Source organism: Ursus arctos, unplaced genomic scaffold (genome assembly GCF_023065955.2).
Source record: "Ursus arctos isolate Adak ecotype North America unplaced genomic scaffold, UrsArc2.0 scaffold_5, whole genome shotgun sequence".
Lineage (NCBI taxonomy): Eukaryota > Metazoa > Chordata > Mammalia > Carnivora > Ursidae > Ursus > Ursus arctos.
The window spans coordinates 58,250,568-58,276,147 of record NW_026623067.1 but is presented as its reverse complement, the minus strand read 5'-3'; the positions used below and the strand labels follow the sequence as shown (position 1 = coordinate 58,276,147).

At 39.1% G+C, this 25,580-nt stretch overlaps 1 protein-coding gene across 7 annotated transcripts in view; it reads right to left on the bottom strand.

The window, feature by feature from the left end:
* ARHGEF28 (Rho guanine nucleotide exchange factor 28) overlaps positions 1-25,580 on the bottom strand; it is a 298,167-nt gene that overhangs the window by 217,500 nt on the left and 55,087 nt on the right. For all 7 annotated transcript variants that reach the window (XM_026498793.4, XM_057307006.1, XM_057307008.1 and 4 more), the window contains one exon: positions 20,299-20,342. In XM_026498793.4, coding sequence (XP_026354578.3) covers positions 20,299-20,331 — 33 coding nt within the window. In that variant the 5' untranslated portion in view covers positions 20,332-20,342. The remainder of the gene's footprint in view (positions 1-20,298; positions 20,343-25,580) is intronic.

Genomic DNA, 25,580 nt, shown 5'->3' with positions numbered 1-25,580 from the left:
GTGTAAAGTGTACATGCAGTTAACCTATTTATCAACCTATACCGAAAGAGGACTTCAACTACCTTCACTTTTGACTCCAGCTTTCTAGTGGATTAATTCTTCTTTCCAGCTTATCTCTTAACTCAGGCCAAAGACCCTGCTGGCAAAGCCTCCCGGGCTGGGAACTGAACCTACACCTTCAAGCATAAGGATGACTCTGATCCAGCAAGTCCCTGCCCATCACTGACCCCAAGACCGTGACTGACCCAACTTTTGCTGCCCACCTGCACATACCCACCAACCTCTGTCCCATATTTGCCTTATATAAACCGGGGAGTACTTTCAGCACTTGAGAGAACATCTTTGAGACATGAGTCCTCTGTCTTCGAAGTGTTGACCTCACTCAATTAATTCCTTTCTTGTTTCACCACTGCTCATCTCTCTGCCTTTGGATTTTGTCAACGGTGAACTGCAGAACCTGGTCTCTTTGGGCCCCTGGGCACCAGTGGCTCTTGCATCCCTGCACCCCCAACTACAATTTCGGTAATATTCACAGTATACGTACACACTCTTTCAGGAATAGATAGATAACAATTTTAAAAGACTTTCCAATCACTGAATTAATGCAGAAAGGTAAAGATGCAAGGGTCTTAACTTTACCAATGCCTCCAAGTTCAAGTAGGTAAACTCATTAAACATTTGTTTAATTAATGATGACCGAGGACCACCTGCCCTGCTCTCCCTCCCTGGGGCTGACCAGACCAGAGCCTGAGAACAACCTTAGAAGTGTCCCTCAAGAAATCATGTTCCACACAGGAACCAGTTATTCATATCTCCTAAGGGTTTGCCTTCTAGAAATCAAAGAATCAATAAGGTAAGGATCAGAGAATCCCAAACCAAAAAACTCTGCATTTGGAATTCCAAGACATTGTGAAAACTATTCTCTTAAGTATCATTCAGGCAATTTGACTGAAAGTCACCAATTTAGCCATAAAACATGTAGTTGCATAAACTGACTGGTTGACATTTCCCCGCTATGTTGTCCATGTGATATTTGACTTTAAAATAGAGTACCTTCCCCCCTCCCACCGAGAATGCCCCGATTTCTGCTTTTCAGTTGGATTCACGTAACTTTTTAGATTCATCTATTGCTATCTGAACTCTCTCTTTTTTTTTTAAAGATTTTATTTATTTATTTATTTGACAGAGAGAGAGAGACAGCCAGCAAGAGAGGGAACACAAGCAGGGGGAGTGGGAGAGGAAGAAGCAGGCTACCAGCAGAGGAGTCTGATGAGGGGCTCGATCCCAGAACGGCGGGATCACACCCTGAGCTGAAGGCAGACGCTTAACGACTGAGCCACCCAGGCACCCCTGAACTCTCTTTCTACCCAAATGGATTTAGATAGAGCATTCTTTGCTACCTCAACTCACCATATAAATGCTTGCTATCTCAACTCAAAATCCAATTTTGTTCAGATGAGAGATGTCTGTAATTTCAGAGAGATGTATAAATTAACTTTCATCTCATCCTGAGACAAAGTGAAGACTGAATGCAATTTGAAAAGCTTGCAGGATCTTAATCAGTAAGCCATACTACAGAGATGGCTACATAAGCATTTTAAGTATCTTTATCAAAGTTTATACAAGACTGTTTCACACCCATGAGAATAGCAACTATCAAAAACAGAAAACAGCAGATGTTGGTGAGGATGTGGAGAAATTGGAATCAGTTTGACGATTCCTCAAGAAGTTATACAGAGAATCAAAGTATGATCCAGAAATTCCCCCCTTCTAGATACACAACCAAAAATATTTAAAGCAGAAATTCAGATATTTGTATACCAATGTTCATAGCAGTATTGTTCACAATAGCAAAAGGTGGAAACCACCCAAATGCCCATCAATGAATGAATGGATCAAAGATATATAGTATATAAGCAGATATTATTCAGCCTTTAAAAAATTAAAATAAAATTCTGACATATGATAGGATGTAGATGAAAACATTCTAAGTGAAATAAGCCGGACAGAAAAGGACAAAAAATACTGTATGATTTCACTTATGAGCCACCAAGAGTATTCAGATGCACAGAAAAAAACAAAATGGCAGTTGCCACAGGCGGAGGGGAGAGGAAAAAAGGGACTTACTGTTTAATGGGGACAGAGTTTCAGTTGAGGAACATGAAAAATTCTGGAGATGGACCATGGTAATGGTTGTTCACCAATGTAAATGTACCCAAAGCCACCAAAATGTCCTTATAAATGGTTATGTGTTAAAATTTATGTTTATTTAACCAAAATAAAGGGGAAAAATCTATTCTAGAGATCATATCACTATACATCTACTAGAAAACCTAAAATAGTGATTATATTTCTTTTCTTCTTTTGTTTTTATTTTCTCTATATGAGAAGGTGGATATCAGCTAAACCTATTTCACTATATGTGTATCAAACCATCATGCTGTACACCTTAAACTTACCCAGTGATGTAGGTCAATTATTTCTCAATAAAACCCAAAAGGAAAGAACAACAACAATGCTACATATTGAAAATGATGCAAGGAAACTAGATCTCCCATATACTGCTGGTGTGAATGTAATATGATACAGCCACTCTGCAAGACAGCTCGACAGTTCCTTTAAAAACTAAACATATATTTAACATCTAATCCAGCAATCACACTCCTGCGCATTCATCCCAAAGAGATGAAAATTATGCCCACACAAAAACCTATATATAATTGTCCACATCAGATTTATAGTAGCCAACACTTGGAAGCAACCAACGTGTCCTACAATATGTGAATGGTTGAACAAAGTGTGATACATCCATCCCACAGACTACTACTCATCAAAAAAAAAGAAGGAACTGCTTATACACACAACAGTTTGAATGGATTTTTAAGGACATTACACTGAGCGAGAAAGAGCCAAAATCGAAGGATCACAAGCTGTATCACTCCACTTAGGTAACATTTCAAAATGAAATTATAGAGATGGAGAACAGATCAGTCACTTCCAGGAGTTAGGGATGGTCGAGGGAGGAGTGGTTCATTCACGGAGGTTGAAGGGACTTTCAATTATCTGAAATCAAAAATGCTTCAAAAATTATTCTGTATTCTCATCAGGACCACATGCAATTCAGTTAATGTCCCTCCCAGTTATTTCAATTTCCACTGAAAGCACAATGGCAGCTACCCACAGAAATTCCACTGACAACTTGTCATACACCAACTTATACCCACCACAATTTGGCCTGTTTTCCTCCCAGTTTTGGCTGGGGGAAAGATTACTATTAAGTTCAATCAGTGGTATCAACACAATACCCTCTATTTTCATATTCAATCCTCTACCACTTATGTATAAATACCTTCTTAAAATTCAAGAACACACAAAGATGTATAGGGTGCTGTCACTTCAAACAAACCTAGTATGTAAAAATCTGAGTGCAAACACAGAATTTGGTGTGATTATCAAGTGTTCACCACTGGGTTTTGTTAAAGAGTGCACTCTCCTGCTAATATGATTGTTTGCATGTAACTTTCCCAAAATCTCTTTACTACTATATTCTTAAGTAATGAAGGTGTAAAGATTCATAAGAATCACAATAATAAAAGCAAACAACTGCAGTAGTATGAAAGCCGATGTTGCATTTCATACAAAAAAAGTCATACAAGTCATGTTTGTACCACTAATCCTTGCGATAGTTTTTTTTTATTCCAATTAATGTCAATTGTTTTCAGTTTCTTAGGAAAATATGCACTATCCCTTTCCCACAAGACTTTATAAGATTGAATGACAACATTTGTGATTCCTGTTTGACCCACAAATATTCTTAATCTAACTTATGAGTGGCCAAGTACATGTAAACATATTTATAAAATTATATATTAAAGCATTAATCTGAACATCTCTACTGAAAATGAGTACTTCATTACTTTCATTTTTAAGTACTTAGCAGTTACTTTTATTTTTTAAATATTTAAATTTCTTAATCCTATACATGTATATATATGTAAAAAATATGCACAGATATACAAATTAATCCTTTTAAAAATTCTTTAAATTCAATTTAGTTGTATTCAATTACTGTATTATTAGTTTCTGGGTGATTAGTTACTAGTAGTGATTCATCAGTTGCATATAACATCCAGTGCTCATTACATCAAGTGCGCTCATTAATGACCATCACCCACTAACCCCTTTTCCCCTAAACCTCCCCTCCAGCAACCCTCAGTTTGTTTCCTAGAGCTCAGGGTCTCTTATGGTTTGCCTCCCTCTCTATTTTCATCTTATTTTTCCTTCCTTTTCCCTATGTTCATCTGTTTTGTTTCTTAAATTCCCCATGAGTGGAATCATAGGGTATTTGTCTTTCTCTGACTGATTTATTTCACTTAGCATAATTCCCTCTAGTTCCATCCACATCCTTACAAGTGGCAAGATTTCCTTCTTTTTGATGGCTAAGTAATATTCCATTACACACACACACACACACACACACACACACTTTATCCATTCATCTGTCGAAGGACATCTGGGCTTTTTCCATTATTTGGCTATTGTGGACATAGCTCCTGTGAACATCAGGGCACATGTGCCCCTTTAGATCACTATGTTTGTATCCTTTGGATGAATACCAAGTAGTGCAAGTGCTGGGTTGTAAGGTAGCTCTATTTTTAACTTTTTGAGGAACCTCCATACTGTTTTCCAGAATGACTACACCAGTTTGCATTCCCACCAACCAGTGTGAGAGAGGGCTCCCTTTTCTCCGCATCCTTGCCAATATCTCTTGTTTACGGAGTTAATTTTAGCCATTCTGACCCATGTGAGGTGGTGTCTCATGTGGTCCTGATTTATATTTCCCTGATACTAAGTGATTTGAGCATTTTTTCATGTGTCTGTTGGCCATTTAATGTGTCTGTTGTCTGTTCATGTCTTCTCTGGAGAACTGTGTGTTCATGTCTTCTGCTCATGTCTTGACTAGATTGTTTTTTGGGTGTTGAATTTGATAAGTTCTTTATAGATTTTGGATACTAGCCCTTTATCTGATAAAACATTTGCAAATACCTTCTCCCATTCCTTAGGTTGCCTTTTAGTTTCGTCAATTGTTGCCTTTGCTGTGCAAAAGCTTTCTATCTTGATGAAGTCCCTATAGCTCGTTTTTGCTTTTGTTTCCCTTACCTTTGGAGGTGTGTCTAGCAAGAAGTTGCTGCAGCCAAGGTCAAAGAGGTTGCTGCCTGGGTTCTCCTCTACGATTCTGATAGACACCTGTCTCACATTAGGTCCTTCATCCATTTTGAGTCTATTTTTGTGTATGGGAAGGAAACTGTCCAGTTTCATTCTTCCGCATGTAGCTGTCCAATTTTCCCAACACCATCTGTGCAAGAGACTTTTTTCTACTGGATCATTAATTTCATTTTTTTGTGCAGTCTTTGTTATCTGTTCTCAAGGGAATATAAGAGGCCCTGTTTCCTCTTTCTAGAAAGTCACACTTAATAACTACAATTATATTCTAACCAATAAACATTTATATCAGATGCTTAAATGTATTTGGTTTTAGCGACCTGTATTTTCAAATTCTCTCCCATGCTCCCCATTTCCCACATCCTAAATTTCAAATTCTAAGCTGGCACTGAAGTTTTCAGAAATTTTTAAAGAAGATTAACTTAGTCTTTGACATGGTCTACCATTGACAACTGTTTCGATATTGCTTCATGAGCTTCCCCCTACATCTCTCTCTCTAGCAGCTCCTTTCACTGTTACTAATCTTCACAAAGTAAAGGTAAAAGGCAGGCACCCTGGGAAAACATGGAGCCTTGGCAACCATGACCCTCTATAAGTTTCCATGTCTGTGCCACCTGCTCCAGAAAAAGGACCATCGCTGTTACTCTGAAACAGAGTACCAGGGAAGAAACTCCAGCTGCTGATTCTGCCCTCAGTAATTCTACCATCTGTCCCAAGATATAGACATTCTTCTCCTCTGCACTTAGAAGAAAATGTCTGCAAAATCATGTACGAGAATGTGTAACCACCATGTAACGTGATACAGCAGGGCAGAGTCACAAGAGCTGGGTTTCTGTGCCCACAGTGCCCTCACTCCAGGAGTGATCTACACCAGCACCTGCCGCCCAAGGCTACCCACGCTCTCTTGCACCATGCCCTCTGCTTGGACCACTCCTGTCCTGCCTGTCCACTGGCTAAATCCACTCACCCTTCTAACCCCAGATCCCACTGGTAAGTGTCCCCTGAGACCTTCTGGTGGTTTCAGAAGCATCCTCAGCTCATCTTTACCCAACCATTTCTCACTATTCACTTTCTAGGATTATGTTGCCTCCCTACTAATGAAGTCTTGAGGGCAGGACAGTCTGCTTCTCCCAGGTTTGTACACACTCTGCCCAGCAGGTTTACCATAAAGCTAACAAAGCTTAAGCTTCAAGGCTCTTGCTTTACAAGGCCTCTTCTGAGGCCATAGAAGAGCCCTAAGTGTTATGTTTGGTTTTTTCTCAATTTCCAATTGTAATATACTTTAAATGTGACAGTTTGATCTGTGAAAGTCAGGGGTGGTCACCTTGACCATCAGAGGAAAACAACATGGATTATTGGGAAATTAGCTTGTGACTGAGTGTTTGCCCAAAGTGTTTTTGGTGAAATGTTACAGAAAAAATAATAATAATTACTTTATATTCTATGCTGGAGTTCAGTGGGAGATGTTTTAACTGCCATTAGTTGAGTATGCTGTCTTTCCATGTGACTTCCCCAGGACACACTTCCCTTGCCTGTTGGGTGGCACTAAAATGTCTTACGGAATTTTCAGGATTTGGTGAAGAGGTGGCTGGATTGTGAATGTATACGGAATTTCTCACCTTTTAAAATTTTTGTCATCTCTCATTATAAATATTCACTTTGACATACTTTTGTTTTTATAATTTTATATTCCTTTTCTGAAAAAGAACCCTTCAAACTGCATAAGCTCAGGCCTCACAAAACCTGGATCTGACCCTGCCTGTGTCTCACCTACCTTGACACACTGAACTGGTCAAGTGTATGCACATATGTACAAACAGACCCAGGCAGGTCATTTAACACCTCTCAGTTCACTGTCTCCATGAAACAGCAGTGTATAGGTCTAATGAAATAGCTCATATGTAAAAACATTTTGCACCGCACTACAAGGTGCCCCAAACAGGTAAGGGAGTAATGCAATGACTTTTTTCCAAAGACACGGAGCATACTAACTGAGAGATGGCAGATACTAGTAAAGAATGCCAAAGAAAGGGATTGAGCTCGTGTGACATCGTTCACAGATCATCTTTACTGAGTTAGGAAACTCTTCAGGAATCTGCAGTTGGACAAGATAAGCTTTTAATTCCCTACTATTTAATCAGAACTTCCTCCCTGTTAAATACTAATTCTTAGCTAGGAATTGTCTACCTCACAGGTCCCCCCAAACCTCATAACTTTCTGAACATTGTGACAGCCCCCTCCTCATGTGACCTTTGCTCTGACTATTGTGTGCCCGGAGTACAAAACAACCTGACTGTTCCCATCCCAAAATAGGGGTGGTCATGTATCTGCTGGGAAAATTGTACAACAATAGAGAAATAAGCAAGCAATAAAATTGAAAAGTGTACTGAATGAAACTTGACCACTGTTTGAGTCTAACTAAATTAGAACCATACATTCATTTAACAAATATTTATCGAGCATGGCACTGTACCGGTACTGGAAGATTAGGGGACAAAAAAATATTATTTTATATCTCTGCTGCCCTGGTGATTCCCAGCTTAATAAAAGAGATGAAACCAAACAATATTAAAACCTCCTCAAAAGCCTAAAATGGTTAAGTTGGGTGTCCCATTTGAGCTGAAACCTGCACAAAGAGTAAGAATTTAATTATACAAAGGGAGAGGAAACATGAGTGTGCCAACTAGAGGAAACAGCTTATACAAGGTCTGGGAAAATGAATAAGCAGGACCCTCATGAGGCACTGAGAACAGTATGGCTGGAGTTCATGGTACAAGGGGTTTATACCATCACAGATGTGACCAAGCACCATCTTTAATTATCATTTTTTCAGCTGGGTCACCTCCCCAGTGACCACAGCCATGGCCTAGAATGTTGCTATTAGGGTCAGAGAACAAGTTGACCTTCCCTCAGTGGTTTTCTAGAAACGCCGTCAGCGAACATTTACTGGAAGGCTGTAGTACACTGGACACCACACTAGGTATTTTGATATAATGACGGGTAATAATCTATGTCCACAGAACACACAGTTGGGGTATAACAGAGAATGCCCTGGGCTGAAAGGGGATCTGGGGTTCAAATCCAAGTTTTATCGTAATTCAGCGAGGTGGCTATTCCTTGCTCACTTCTGAGCCTTTCACAGCTCCTGGTCCAGATAAATAAGTGCTGATGAAGAAAAACCAGCCCCACTTCATTGAACCTCAGCTTTCTTTTCTGTAAAGGAAGACTAATTCCTAGGGTTTTGTATAAATTGAGAACTCTTTAAAAAGTATACAGTACCATATTTGGCATATAACAGATTAAAAACCAAACACTTCTAATATATTTCACTGGACCCATGTGTCCATTTTGCTCCAAATAATTTGCCTTACTTAAATGTGAATGTTAGTTTTCTTTAGTGGAATTTTCATTTTTTGAAATTTTTTGAAATCATTATTTAAAGCAGAAAGCTATTATTCTCTTTTGATTATCCTCACCTTTGGAAAGCCAGGCCTTTCAGGCCACAGGCTATACCCACAGCACAAAGGGGTGGGTATGATTCACCAAGGGGTGATTACCGAAAAAACCAGGAAGTAGGAGCATTCTTCCAAAATGGTAACCTAACTCATAAAGTGCAAATAAGTCTTAGAAAACTTCTAAAAAGATACCAAATGTATAGCTTTCCAGTGTCATAACCTAGATACAATAATATACCTCATTCCTACCCGAGGGATATTTCTGATTACGGAGCCAGAGCAGCTTGGGCAAGGTTCTGCTGTAAGAAAATAAAGTCCACCAAGATAGAGCAACAACTTGTCTGATCAGAACAGACAGGGAATATGGCTACATTGGAGGGGGAGAATAAAACATTCACAAAGTCTAAGAAAATGGCAACTCTGAAGAGGTTATAGGCAACAACCCAGAAATGAATTTGCATAATGGGAGGGAAGGGAGAGAAAACAGACAACCTTGACCATCAGCATGTCTTGATGACGGATCAACTACAGAGAATAAAGGAATGGAGGAATTAGGGAAACTCCGATGTAAAGTCACCATGCCTGGGAGAACGGTGATACGGGAACAGCAATCAGGAAGTTGGGCTTAATCTGGAGAAGAACCGAAAGACTGTTTAAAATTTAACAGTCCAGATTTTAAGTCAGTTCTAGGTAACTGAATGGAAATACCAAACAGGCCAGCTGGAAACAAAAGATGTGGCCTGCGTAGAGGTCAGGAGGAGGACCCTCATGTGGGAGTCTTCAAGGAGGTGCTGTGGTTCCAACAACAGGAGAGATGAGCTTGCCTAGAAAGAGAAAATAAAGGGGTGGGCCCTGGGAACACCCATATAAGCAGAAAGGAAGAAAACACAATAGCCAAGAAAGGACTCAGTAAGAATCAGCAGAGTTCATGAACTTGAAGAATGACGTAGGGCAATTTCCCCACGTTTACTCCCCACCAACTTGTCATTTCAACACCTTGGCGTCCAAAACTTTCCATGGCCTGGCTTTACTTACCTCTCTGACCAGTCTCCTCTCCTTCTCAATGATCCAGACACTTGGGCCTTTTGCTGTCCAAAATGTGAGGTTCATTATTACTTCAGGGCCCTTTGTGCTTTCTGATCCTTATATAACATTATGGCAGATCCTGGCTCTCACCCTACCTCATGACACACACCACTCTCTCCAACATCATCATGTTGTAGATGCCCTAATAACCACTAACTGAATGTCTTATGTTTTTATTTGTTTACCTACTTATTGCCCATCTCTCCACTTCATGTAGGTTCTGGGAGAGCAGGGTCCTAGAATCCCGTCTGTTTCCCTCTGTGCCATACCGTTAATGCCTAGAATAGTGCACTCTACTAAGTGGGAACTTAAACACCTCTGATTAAGCAAGAGAAAAATTGGTAACCTTCATGACATCAGTTTTGATAGAAATAAAGCTAAAGCCAGAGTGTATCAAATTATGAAAAGGAAAAAGAGTCAGGAGTTAAAACACCTTCTCAAACCACACACATGCACATCCTGAGGGGTGAGAGGGAAGAGTTGTTGATAACGCAGAATTGTATCTTCTGTAATAGCTCCCTTTCTAGAATGTGTTAATAAAACATTTTAAATGGATCACACCTTACTTCTTCTGAGGGTTCTGAGAGAAAAATCTGACCCGTACGAGTCATGCCTAAAATTGTTCAGATGGCAATATGTTTTTAAAATCAACTAGAACAAAAATGTCAATAACTGCACATTCTGTGTTAAAGAACACAAGGCTGCATATTGCCCAAATGGTGGGGGCTGAAGCATGGGAAGTGAGACCATCAGACTTTATGAACATGTGGTACTTATTTATCCAGAGCCCCCAATCTACACCCACAAAGACATTCCTTCAAAGTTGGGTGCTAGGGCTGATTCTTCCAGAAGTTTCCTGTAGTTCTACATTTTACCTTTGGCCCTTTGTCAAAAGTTATGTCATATCAGTAGTGACAGAAGGGGTTACCAGAAACTGTCACTGTGCTAAGAGGAAAGGGTACTATTTAAGCATCTGGACAGGGGCAAAGCTAATGGAGGGTTTATGTAACATTCTAAGTCATAGGTTCTGCTAATGTCTGAGAAGTGGTTTTCCCCCTCTGCTCCTGCCATTCCATCAAGCAATCTCCTGCAGCAGCGAAGGAACTCAGGACTTCCAGGAACTAACATCTTGTGGCTGCCGGCCAAGCAGGATGAAGCAGTTACCATGGTTCTCCTGCACTATGGGCAGAACATGCTGCTTTCGAGTTTGTTTGCCCCCACACAAGCAAAAGAGGAGAAATGGCAAAAAGGTAAAAGCAGGACCAAACAGGAAAAAGTCAAGTTAGCAGAAAACAAAAGCCATCAAGGAGAGGCGACTTCAATTAGCCCAGCCAAAACAATGTGGGAAGAAACCAGGCAAGAGGTGGCAATTAGTTGAGATACACATGCTGCTGTGATTAAGTCAGGAGACTCGATTTGCTAAAAATAAATTCTCACAAAGGCAACACGTGACCTAGAAGTCATTTTCAGGCAAAAGCCCTTCCTGATTCCATTCTCAAAGGCAGAATTAACTGTACTGGTATGTGCTAAAAGACACCTTCACCCACGCCCTCTGACACCTGAGCTAATAAAATATCTATCAACTTGAGCTGGAAAGCTTGATGGGGCAAATGAAAAACAATTACTGAGCCCAGATTTTTTTTGAGTAAATTAGTTTTAGAGGGTCAGGGCTTGCCTAGATTTAGTTATTGGCAGGATTCTCCAGCAAAACAAAAAAAAAAAAAAATGAGAAAAGGAGATGTTTTAATGGAAGGCCCAGGAAGTGGCACCATTCTTCTCAATTAAAGCTCAAGAGAGACTGCAGGGCCATAAAGAACAAAATGGTGCCCTTGGGTAACAGCCAATGGGGCAATCAACTTGTGGTGACAGTACAAAGCGAAGGTCATCTTAATTAACTGGTGAAGGTTGGAAAACCCCAGGCTTATTGTGGTCTCTACCACTTTCTGAGCAACAAAATTATGTAGCTTCTAATATAGGTAGCATTAAAAATTCTGAATATCAAACCAGTTCGGTTAAATTAGTCAAGTAAGTTAGTCTCCCTAAGAATCTTAATTTCCTCATCTCAAAGTGAGGGTGACCAGGCGAAAGTCTCAAAGATAGCCTCCCTTACTAACACTGAGATCATCACGGAGAGGCCAGTCACAGGCAGCCCTCAGGGATGCAGACCCCCAAGCAGAGAAGGAGCAGCATCTGGAGGACAGGATTTCCTTCAACAGGAACCAGAAGCCAGAGGGAGTCTGCATGAGTCAGGAAGGAGGTGTCTGCCAGGTGAGCAGAGAACAAAGCCACTAAGGCTCGGCCTCAATAGGAAGCTGCCTCCCTTGGCTAAAAAACAGACCCTGGGACCTGTCCTCAGGTCCTCCCCCCATAAGGCTGGGACCAACAAGAGTGCACTCAGCCAAGGACTCAAGGAAGTTCCTCCAAGCCCCAGAAATACAAGCACTTGACTGGGGGAGGTTTAGCTCAGCTAGCTACCTAACGAGCTAATCGGACACCTAAACATCAGATTACACTTTCTTTTTTATTATTACTATTATTATTATTATTATTATTATTATTATTATGTTCAGTTAGCCACTGTATAGTATATCATTAGTTTCTGATGTAGTGTTCAATGATTCATTAGTTACATATAACACACAGTGCTCATCACAACACAGGCCCTCCTTAATACCCATCACCCTATTATACCCTCCCCCAACCCCCTCCCCTCTGAAACCCCCAGTCTGTTTCCCAGGGGCCAGAGTCTCTCATGCTTCATCTCCCTCTCTGGTTTCTCCCCCTTCAGATTTCCCTCCCTTCCCCTGTGTTCCTCCATGCTATTGCTTATGTGCCACATATGAGTGAAACCGAATGATAATTGTCTTTCTCTGCTTGACTTAACTTCACTTACCATAATCTCCTCCAAAAGACATACAAATGGCCAACAGACACATGAAAAAATACTCAGCATCACTAGCCATCAGGGAAATACAAATCAAAACCACAATGAGATACCACCTTACACCAATTAGAATGGCAAAAATTAACAAAACACATAACACTTTCAATTAGTATATACAATGAGCCCAGCAGCAACCAATATTCTTGGGACAAACACAGCAGGATACTGTGAACTTGGAAAACTAACAAACATAAAACGCTAAGGGAATAGGGAAGCAGCTGAGATCCAGCTGGCAAGAAGCTACTGAAGTGAAAACTGCACTGCCAAACCGTTAAACCATTTGCAGCCTCCAGAGAAAGAAATGATGATGCTCTTCTCAGGCAGTTGCTACGATGAATGTGCCTGAAGGGTGGAAGAGAGCAAGAGCCCACACGCAAAGGTTCACAGACACACCCTCTGCAGATGTTATAAACATCTCCAGGGATTAGATGCTCGCATTAAACAGAACTGGGGAAACATAAGAAATGAAGAACCATAGCAAAAAAATTAAAAATCAAGAAATTTTTGAACATTTATAAAACACACATTTAACACACTGCCTTTGCACAATGAAAATGAAAACACCCAATTTCATAATTAGTAGTTATTCAAGCTAAAAAACTAGATATTAAATATATCTGAAAGTTACATAATGAAATGCTGTTACATCTCATTTGCAAAGCAATCCACTAAAATTTGAAATATGTACATCCTTCATCCAGCTATTCCACTCCTGGGAATCTATACTACAGAGACAAAATTATCAATATACAAAGACATATAGACAGAGATATCGAGTAAGTAATTGTTCATGGTTGCCGAGAACCAAAACAAAGTGAATACCCACATCCACAGACCAGACACTTGGTCCACAAGCACTCATTACAAAGAATGAGTTTGAGCTACATCTGATGATTTAGAGGAGTTTCTGCCAGGTATTGCTTAGTTGGAAAAGATACAGAGGTCCAAATATGATCCAGATTTTTTTTAAAGATTGTATTTATTTATTTATTTATTCAACAGAGATAGAGACAGCCAGCAAGAGAGGGAACACAAGCAGGGGGAGTGGGAGAGGAAGAAACAGTCTTATAGCGGAGGAGCCTGATGTGGGGCTCGATCCCATAACGCCGGGATCACGCCCTGAGCCGAAGGCAGATGCTTAACTGCTGTGCCACCTAGGCACCCCTGATCCAGATTTTTAAAAATAATTTTATTAAAGCTTGTGTCTAAGTTTACATATAGGGGTGTAGGAGCACACAAAAACGTGTAAATACATAAAGTCGAGTTCTCAAATTTCAGTGTGCAACGGAATTACCTGAAAGTCGCTTTAAAATGCAGACTGCTGGCCCCACCCCCAAGATGTCTGATTCAGTAGGTCTGGGGTAAAAGTCTCACAATTCTTTTTGCCAGTAAGTTCCAAGGAGATTCTAATGCTTGCTGCTGAGACAAATGCATCAATGTTCAACAGTAGTTATCAGGGAAGACAGAAAAGGAGGTATAAAATGGGGAGGAATAATTAATGGAATCTGCCCAAGATCCTTACAGATTTTCCATAGGATTCCTTTTATGGAACACTGTGTGTACATTTGCAAAAAGTAATTTCTAATATTTCTGCTTACATTTTTTATGATGAGCAAGTGTTAAATAACTTTATTTAAAATAAAGCTATTTTTATTGAGAAAAAAACTTTTGCAATCAGCAATTTCTCAAGGAAGAGCTCATCTGCTTTACTCACAGCACTGACCAGATTTTGGGAAGATTAGTGCTAATTACAACTTACATAAAAATCAAAATATAATGTGAAAAGAGGAAGTTACTAGATTAACAAGTATAACATATATTCGTTTTATGACATTTATTAATCTACAAAAACTTTGAGAAAACACAATTTAAAAAGTAATCAAAAAACAACAAACAGCAAAAATACTATCTGGCTTGTGAAGGCAAAATCTCTTTCAAAATTCAAGCAAATACTGAGTAAGCAAAATCTCTCCTTTTAAACTCTACTTGCATCATTTCCGATCTTTTTATGTACAAACTAGGAAACAAAGGGCTAAAAACAACAATCTAAAAGAATAAAAATAACTTAGACTTCCAATATAGAACTTTCAACCTCCCAAGTGGGAAACCTCAATTAAGGATGTTTAAGATCAAAAATAAACACCTTAGATCAGTTCTATCAATTACAATTGACACTTTTCCAGGCTTTCACACTTGTCATTAGCTTCATCACCACTGCACTTTGCTAGCTTAACACTCCTCCTCCCAAAACCATGTTGCCACTCAATCTAAAAACTAAGCCTCAGGGCACCTAGAGGTCGATTTAGTGTCCCACTCTGGTTTTTGGCTCAGGTCATGATCTCAGGGTCCTGAGCTCCAGCCACGTGTTGGGCTCCCCACTCAGCAGGGAGGCTGCTTCAGATGCTCTCCTTCTCCCTCCATCCCTTCCCCCTCTCACTCTCTAAAATAAATAAAATCCTTAAAAATAAATAAAAATAAAAAACATAATAAGCTTACACCTCCAAGCAGTATGTCTACTATTTGTTCTATCACGAGCAAATAGCCTGGCCTTCCAAAGGGGTTCCTTTAGTGCCCTTAGAGCACAGATGCAGGAAGCTGCTCAGAGGCTGAAAATTGGATTTGCAAGGCTCACATCCCCATGGTCTACAAATAGATATAAAACCCTTGGCTACCAGTCACCAACCCCTGCTCCTTCTCTAACCTTCTAACAGTGCAGTGTTTCTCTTTTCCTGCAATAGCAACTCAACGGACTTCCATTTTTCATTTTAAAAATGAGAATGAGCCTGTGGCTGAGCTGAGGAATATCCCTGCATCTCCAACACTGAGATCGCATCCTTCCTAAAGATAAGCAAGCGGAAATGTTCGCCAAAAAAACTATAAAGTTCTATGGCACACCAGACGGAATCAGAAATCATAACACCCTCTAAAACAAATTCCTGAGATACAAAAACATATTGTAAGTTCTTTCTTTGTGCACACAATAAAATACCCAAGATTATAAAACTATACGGGCATAAGAAACAGGCGAAGATTTGAAAATACTACATAGAAACTAAAAATGAAGTAATGGAAACTAAAACTGTCCTGGCAAAAAGATACATAGACTCAACAATACAGAAAACATAAGTAGAAAATAAAAAATATTGGGGGTGCCTGGGTGGCTCACTTGGTTAGGCAGCTGGCTCTTGATTTTGGGTCTGGCCACAATCCCAGGACTCTGAGATCAAGCCCAGCACCCGGTTCCACGCTCACAGGGAGTCTGCTTGGGGATTCTCTCTCTCCCTCGCCCTCTGCCCTTCCCCTCTGCTTGCACAAGCTCACATACGCATGTGCTCTTTCTAAATAAATCTAATTAAAAAAAAAAAAAAAAACAGAAAAAATGCTCCTAGAATTCAGACCACAGAAAGGACAAAAAACAGTCCTTAAAATGACAGCTGTTGTGGAAATAGAAAACAATTGTGAAAGACCTAAAAGAATGAAACTTTAAAAAGAAACATGAAAGCTTTCTTCATGGATCCAAACAAAATGCATGAGGAAAAAAAAGAGTATTTACATCCATAGATTTTCTGTAGGTATAGAGAGATCTCTCCACCAACTTTTTAAAAAATTCTAATTCTACTATAGTTAACATAACAGTGCTGTATTAGTTTTAGGTGTTCAATATAGTGATTCAACAATTCGATGCATTACTCAGCACTCATCGTGGTAAGTGTAATCATAATCTTCTCCTATCTCACCCATGCCACGCCTGCACCCCCCCCACTTGTAAACACCAGTTTGTTCTCTGTATTTAAGAATTTTTTTGTTTTGCCTCTTTTCTTTGTTCATTTGTTTCATTCCTTAAATTCCACAAGAGTGAAATCATACGGTATTTGAAAGTACAACTTTCATGACAGAAACCCTCAATAAAGTGGGTTTAGAGAAACACCCCTCAACATAATAAAGGCCTTATATGAAAAAGCCACAGCTAACATCATACTCAATGGCAAAGAACTGAAAGCGTTTCCCCTAGGGTCAGGAACAAGACAAGGATGTCCAGTCTCACCACTTTTATTCAACATAGCACTGGAAGTCCTAGCCACAGCAATCAGACAAGAAAAAGAAATAAAAGGCATGTACATTGGTAAAGAAGTAAAACTTTCACTATTTGCAGATGCTAAGATACTACATAAAGAATACCATAAAGACCACCAAAAACCTACTAGAACTGATAAACACTCTACCATTTTTAGTAAGGATTCTCTCTGGTGACCAAGAAGCAAAGACCTTTGAACTTTAAAAATTAATTCTTATGTCACAACATTTATAATCAAAGGAACAACAACAAAATCACCTGAACAAGGTGCCTTTTTGTGGAGGGTGGGGCAAAGTTGGGAATGATTTCTATCAAATTTTTCCTCCATAATTATCACTCCATATATGTGATCCAGTCCTTCATGAGATAAATCTTGCAATTTATATTTTTTAAAGACCATCTTAATAAGATTTTTCATTAGCATACAATTATTATTTTATAATTTAAAGGTATCTCAATATGTTATAGGCCCTTTAAAATTTCTAGTTCTATTTGGGTTTTACCTTCATTATACACGTACCAGAGACAATTTCTTTTTCTAAAAGAACAAATCATAACAATTAAGATTGTTAGTACATTAGTTAGTTAGTAGATAAAAGGAACAAAATAAAGAGATCTAATATACTGCAGTCAAAGGGCACCTGGCTGGCTCAGTCAGTACAGCCTGGTGACTCTTGATCTCAGGACCATGAGTTCCAGCCCCACACTGGGTGCAGAGATTACTTTAAAAAGATAAAATCTTTAGATATCTATATATATAAATATATTAATACATATATCTTATATATATATTACAGTCAAATAAGAAAACATCATCCAAATAGATGCCTTAATAATGCATTAATGTCAATAAAATTCAACAAAAATAGAAATACACCTCTGAAAAAACATACGAAAATATCAACAGTGCTTATACTGATGACAGGATTAAACATAAGGTTTTAATTTTTCTTGATATTTGCAATTTTCATAATATATGAAATATATCTATGAATGTTAAAAATTAAATATTTACAAACCAGATTTTATAAACTAGAATCTAGAAGTGAATATTTATCAAACTTCTGAACACAGAAAAGCAGAGAGGAGGCCTGCCCCAAAATACAGAAACAAGTTTTAGTCTAGTTCTTATGTGTGCTTTATTTACGTTACTAATTTAGTAGAAATTGGTTTAAGTCTTATTTTCATTATACTGCATCCCCTCTGACCTCTTACTGCATGTGCCCAAGTACTCAAATTGGCTGAGATCAGTTTGTAATACTGACATAAAAATTTAAGTCGGGGGCGGAGATCAGGTTACAACATGTGTGTGTGTGTGTGTGTGTGTGTGTGTGTGTATCTTGAGTAAGAGTCATATTAAACACAAACATACATAATGTATTTCATCTAATCCAAGATCATCAGTTAATAATTTCCATTTTATATTCCACTAAAAAAATTACCAATTATGATACGACTGAATTTTATTTTATTCTCACTGCAAGAACTTCTAAATTTAGACAGATTTTATCACGTATCATGCTGCTGTTTCCATGTCTTCTGTGTTTCTGTGTGTGCACAGTAGCTTAGCTTCTTAATGCCAAATTCTGGTAGAAACATCTTGAAAGCATTTAATTCATGTATCACCAAAATCACAAGTAATTTTGTCACAAGTAATCTTAAGTGACAACCATAGGACCATTGTAACCAAGGACACACATGCATAGGTAGTAACTACAACATGACAGCTGCCAGAATGCACATCGGATATGAGAACATCTCAATTTCAGAGACGTTGAAATGAGAGAGGGACAAACTGCACCTTAGAATCAACAAAGAATTATTTTAATATAACATCTACAGGGGGATGAGATTCTGAGCAATGTCTTCTTAACACCTTTCATATATTTCATTTTATTCTAGTTAGTATATACTGTTTGATAATTAGAACAAAATATTTTGCCTCTGTTTTTTAAGCCCCTTCTTTCCTTAGGCTATGTGTATAACTCTCTAGTCTGATCATAATCGAATAGGTAGGAATCAAAACAGCTATACTATAAGATTTTGATCAACTACAAGATTTTATATCTTGATTAGGTTTGTGGGATTTGAGGTAGGAGAGCAAGGACAGAATGAGTAGAGCTGAGGAGGAGAAAAGTACGGAGAAAAAAAAAAAAAAAGCCAGGGAGACTTAGGAGCTATTCACAGTTTAGCCTTGGACCAGTCTTCATCTTTAATTATGGCTGAGCAGAGCCCAACTGTCTACAGACACTTTACGACCTGAACATCGCAACCTAGAAAGAGTACTAGAGACCATTGGGCAGCCCAGAAGGCACCTCTTTCATTATTCTGACATCCATTCATTTTATCATTTACTTTTTCTCCAGAGAATAGAGAAGGGTATGTATAAGGTGGGGGGATGGGTAGGGGAAGAAGGAGGGAAGGTGGGCTACCTGTATAGTGAAGTGTGATAAGGGGAAATGAATAAATAGATTTTAACTGAAGATTCTGATAAAGTCTGTTCTAGTTCCTTCATACTTCGTTCTATTAAGGATTAACCTAAACTGAATTCATATTCTTAGTCTAGATGTAGTACTCTGGCTGAACTCTATGCACTGATGATTCAAAGGTCACCTGAAACCACAGTTCCCACACACCCATCCATGCTCACCCCCCACCAACTCAGTCAGATTCCAAAAAGAGGTTTTTCCTGAACTAAGGAAGGAAGATGAAGCCATATACCATTTTATATGTGAAGAGACCATCCATTCACTACTCCCCTGTTACACCCAGTAATCGTCCTCAAGAACAAAATCCTTCCTCCTTCAATGCAGAAGGCACACCTAACCTAGCATTTCATTGGGCATCTCCGTCACCCCAACCCCCACCTATTCTATGGATGCCCCAGCACTTTACCCTTTGAATTCCTATTTCATTTAGCGAACACAACTGTCACTAAACCTTACCCCAAAAAAAGACACACAGAGAAGATATTCTTGAATATTATCAGGATATCATAAAATACAATGTTCAAAAATCATTCACATGAATGAAATGGGTATTTCTGAGTCCAGAGGTTACACACTTTCAATAAAGTTCCTCAGGGAAATATCATTAAAACCCAGACTTTATTTTTTTTTCCATAAAGATTTTATTTATTTGACAGAGATAGAGACAGCCAGCGAGAGAGGGAACACAAGCAGGGGGAGTGGGAGAGGAAGAAGCAGGCTCGTAGCGGAGGAGCCTGATGTGGGGCTCGATCCCATAACGCCAGGATCACGCCCTGAGCTGAAGGCAGACGCTTAACCGCTGTGCCACCGAGGCGCCCCTAAAACCCAGACTTTAGAACCAAGAGCCAATCAGTTTTAAAAGGGTCCACGTGAGCACCTGAAAGAGATGCTAACACTCTAGGGGTTTTTTTTGTAAAAAGCTTCAAGTCAACAGTGAGCCAAACCTCTCTCCCCACTTCAGTTAATGTAGGTTTTGAGTGTCAGAAAGGGGCACTGAGAGTTGAAGCCCAGTGCGTAGGGACTTACGTAAAGAGGTACTTCGCTGCAGCTCAACTCCATGGCTTCTGCATCTACAAAGAAGATAATGAATGAGAACTGTTATTACAGGAGGCACCATAACCAACCAGCACCACTGCATCCTGCCCTCCAGTTATCAACAACAAGAGAGGAAGAACCAAGGAGAGGAAGACTGCAGACACAAAATCATGAACGACAGGAAAGAGAGTCTATCTGTATAAAATACCCTCCCCCTTTTTTCTTTCACATTAATTTTTACACATAAGGAAAACCTATCAACCCCAGACATTATCCTACTGGCAACTCTCAAAAAAGAAATATTTCAAGAAGCCAAGAAAGTCAACATAAACATGTCCAAAGTTTTCTTAACTCCTTGAATAACAGGCTACTCTGAGGTTAGAATCCACCTTGGTCCAAATGAGGCAGGAGACCTTAGTGACAAGACAGTTCTTTGCCTCTCATCCACAACGCCAAAGATTTCAGTCTCATGATCACACAGTGGGTATGTGCCCCACTGTTACCAACCTCTCCACCAGCTGCATGCACCCCATTTGTGTCTGGGTATGTCTGCCCCTTTAAAACCCACACCCAGAAACCAGCTTGAGGCTTAGTGTAAAAAATAATAATAAACAAATAAATAAATAATAGCTAGCATCATTCCAAAAGGGATTCACTAAACACCTACAGGGGGTCAACCATTACACAAAGACGATCAGGAAGTAGTCCAGCCATCAAAAACCTCAGCTCAACAAGAAAGACCTAAAGACAAAGTGAAGAGTAGACTGCATGAGAAGTCTGAAAGGGTCAGACAGAGAGACCCAACCATCACCCGAGTTCTGCCTCTGGGTCCCAGGCCAAACTCCAGCTGTAGTACCCCGGGGACGTCTGGTAGGGCAGCAGGCATATAGCAACCTGAATTGTGACATTTCACACAGTATTACCCAAAGTAGACACTAGGGAAGAAGGAAAAGACTCGAAGTTCTATTTTTTATAAAAACCTTTAACTTCAGTTTTATTAATACTTCATACACATGCTGCCACTGGCACCCTCCTAGGTCACAAGCTATATTCCCTAAGTCATCCTCAGGGAAGACCAAAGGTCTAACAAGCTCATTTTCAACACATTGTGTGCTGTGACAGTTTATGTAGACCTACTTAAATGGGCTTATGGATTATAATCAATTCTTAATGAAACTGACCTCATAAACTGGATAAATGGCTAAAGGGCTCTAGGAAGCAAACTTCAAATTAAAGATAATACTAATAAGAATATGACAAATGAGACTCTCATTCCTAAATATGAATTATTCATCAACCCCACTACAGAATAAAAATAGTCTAATCTAAGAAAAAATAAATAGCCCTCCCAAAAAATCAGCCATCAAGTACATACTTAAAATTTAAAATATGAAAGTATTTACATTATATACTATATACAAATAGATATATATACATATATATCTATACATGTATATAATGGACATGTATGTATATATGTACATACATACATATATGTATACATATATATAATAGCATATACCATGACCTCTTTCCCTAAATTTATACTGCACTTCAAGGTATCAACAATTTTTTTACCTATGTTTACAATCATGCCATGCACAATTTCAATCCATCAAAAAAATTTCACTATACTTCATAAAATTGGATCTTTTTAAATTTCTACTTAATAGCAAAAGAAGTACATTCTACAGTAAATGTGGTTTAAAAAGTAATGAAATACACAGTAAACAATAAAACCAAAATGTATCCCTTTATGAGCAAAACTTTGAACACTTTTGAAGATTCTAATAAATCTTAGAACACACCATGCTGTGTGACAGGTTTGCCATACACTCAAAAGTACAGATGTTTTCCCTTACTCAGCTTTTTTACACCTTGTCTGATGAGACATCTAAAAGAAACCACTTTTGATGAGAATATGGACTTAATCTGAAGACTGAATTACTTCTTTAATAAAAAGTAATGTTGTAGGGGCAGCTGGGTGGCTCAGTAGGTTAAGCATCCGCCTTTGGTTCAGGTCATGATCCCAGGGTCCTGGGATTGAACCCCGTGTCGGGCTCCCTGCTCAGTGAGGAGTCTGCTTCTCCCTCTCCCTTTAACCCTTTGCCCCTGCTTGTGCTATCTGTCGCTGGTGTGCGCGCAGTCTCTCATGAATTAAAAAAAAAAAAATCTTGGAAAAAAAGTAATATTCTATAGAAAAAGCATTCAACTACAACCACTGGTAGGGCAGCTGCTTGGATAAGAAGCTCAAAAAGCACCATGAGTGAAATTCATTCACTGTGTCATCCATAGCAAAGACATTGTAATGAACTTGAAACTGAAAGCCCACACAGTTCCACAGTACGTCAGTCGTGGTTAATTTTATAGCAGTAAGAATTTCAGTTGAATAAAGCCAATTACACCTTCAAATTAAGAAAAAAAAAGAATTTCAAACATGATCCAATCTTTACAATTTCTGCCATGAGATGGGAAAGGATCATAAAAATCTATATGCCACACTGAGGTGTACGGCTTATACTGTGGAAAAGTACTTTAAAAAGCTGTCAAACTTAAACATGTACCACATAATTTTCTCTTTCCAAAATAGAAAGTTCTGGTTTTTCTAAGAAAAGTGGCTATTTATGACATGTCTTTAAAAACATTCATTTTTCCAAATAAATACTCTGTTCCATCAAGAAAGGGGTGATATTTTCATAAGTGAAAAATATCTCAAAGGAAATTCAGGTTATAGATAGTATAAGTCATCATAACATTTTGAAAAAGAACATTAGTACATGTTACCATTGGTTGGTGACTTTGCTGCAGTAATTAAAGCTTGCAACCTAATGAAGTCCTCACATCTGCAGGCTTTAAATTCTTGGAAAATATAAAAGCGTTCAAATCTACATAAATCTTTCAAAATCAAATGTTTCATGGGTTTTCTATTTTAAAAATGTGACAAGTTCTAAGTTCTAGAAGGACTGACTGACATCAGGGAAGACAGGAGTTTGCAGTCACTTTTAAACACGAGGAAACTTGTGTAATTAGTGGATGGGATTAAACCATAAATCCCCTAAATTTTAAGTGTAGCCAGCACTGTACTTCCATTAGAATGTGTCATAAAGAGGTTATCGTATTCAGCTATGACACACATTAAATCCAATTTCAAGGTAAAAGTGCTTCGAACCAGACATTCAAAATGAAGGGTTACAGAAGGGTTACTAAACCAACGAAATAACGATCCATGTGTCTTACTACTTTCACTGGCATGTATTATATATCAATGTTTCAGTGAGAACAAAAAGGGTTATTAATAACATTTAATCTTCGTAGCCTTTTTATTTTTTTTATTTTATTTTTTTTTAAAGATTTTATTTATTTATTTGACAGAGATAGAGACAGCCAGCGAGAGAGGGAACACAAGCAGGGGGAGTGGGAGAGGAAGAAGCAGGCTCATAGCAGAGGAGCCTGATGTGGGACTTGATCCCATAACGCCGGGATCACGCCCTGAGCTGAAGGCAGACGCTTAACCGCTGTGCCACCCAGGTGCCCCCTTCGTAGCCTTTTCAAAAAAAGATTTTATTTATTTATTTGTCAGCAAGAGAGATCGCAAGCAGGGGGAGTGGCAGGCAGAGGGAGAAGCAGGCTCCCCGCGGACCAAGGAGCCCGATGGGGGACTCGATATGACGTGAGCGGAAGGCAGATACAACCGAACGAGCCACCCGGATGTCCTTAATCTTCATAGCTTTTTAAATTTGGGGTAGATTTTATTTATTTATTTATTTTTTTTTAAAGATTTTATTTATTTATTTGACAGAGATAGAAACAGCCAGCGAGAGAGGGAACACAAGCAGGGGGAGTGGGAGAGGAAGAAGCAGGCTCATAGCAGAGGAGCCTGATGTGGGGCTCGATCCCACAACGCTGGGATCACGCCCTGAGCCGAAGGCAGACGCTTAACCGCTGTGCCACCCAGGCGCCCCAAGATTTTAGAAAGTATACTGTTGCAGTAGTACAGTTTATAAATAAACACAATAAGGACACGTGCTTTTTTTTTTTAACTTAGGAAGGGTACAACATTTGGCAGATCTGCTCCTATTAATAAGGCTTTCTCCCCCACTTGTCAGGCTGTGGGTACTCTACCCAGTGGTTTCCATGCAGGCTTAGTAGACTAAGGAATGAGCTGCGGAGTGTGTCCACCACACCAGAGCTGGAGTTCCAGGTTTACCCAGCATGGAGTTGCATGGGAGTTGGACCACAGGGCAGAAGGCAGTCTCCTACCGCTTTAAAGCTACAAAGGATCCAGTTTCTCTACACTTTTCAGTCATTATGACACCAACTACATTAAGTGAGGGCTTCCAATCTGCATTATACTATGATCTCAGCCGAAAAGTAAACATCAAGGGCTAGACAACATGTCCTTTCCATTTCACCTGACATATTGAAGAACTCAGATTTCATTATCCCGCCTACTCTATCTTTTGCCATTTTTCAGAAAAGACATTTAACAACCATTTGAACAGCAACTGTTTTGTTTTTCAAAGAAACTACTTTTCACTCTTTTTAAAAATAAAGTAAAACTAAAGTCCCCACAATTATCAGCCTTGGTCCCAAACCTTCTAAAAATCGCTCTCAGGGGACGCCTGGGTGGCACAGTCAGTTAAGCGTCTGCCTTCAGCTCAGGTCATGATTTCAGTGTCCTGGGATCGAGTGCTGCATCGAGCTCCCTGCTCTGTGGGGAGTCTGCTTCTCCCTCTGCCTCTGTTGCTCCCCCTGTTTGTGCTCTCTCTCTTTCTGTCAAATAAATAAATAAATAAAGTCTTTTAAAAAATCGCTCTTAGAATTTCTTAGTTGAGTTGGAGAGAGAATAATCTGTGGCACATGTATTATAAACTCAATGAAATAATTTAACTTCAAACTTCAAAAACCGTATTCTCATTTGAATTTTTCTAAAACTGATGCCTCGCAAGATCTGCACTCACTTGCACGGATGCCTGACTAAACCACACCGTGCCTCCTTTTATGTCAAGTTTAATAACAAAACCAGTTTGTATTTGCTAGGCAAGTAGATAGCTGCCCACATTCTACACACACTAGCTTTTCACTACACAAATGTTATGCTCTACACTTCATTTACCAATGCTTGACTTCTCCATCAGCAATTTCAAAAATTCTCAGACTCAAGTAGTTTTTTTTTTAAGTTTTTTGTTTCAAAAATGTTTCTCGAAAAATTTAAGGCCAAAGTATTTCCAGTCTTTCTGGCAGACACCAGAGAATGATTTGAGGTACACAAC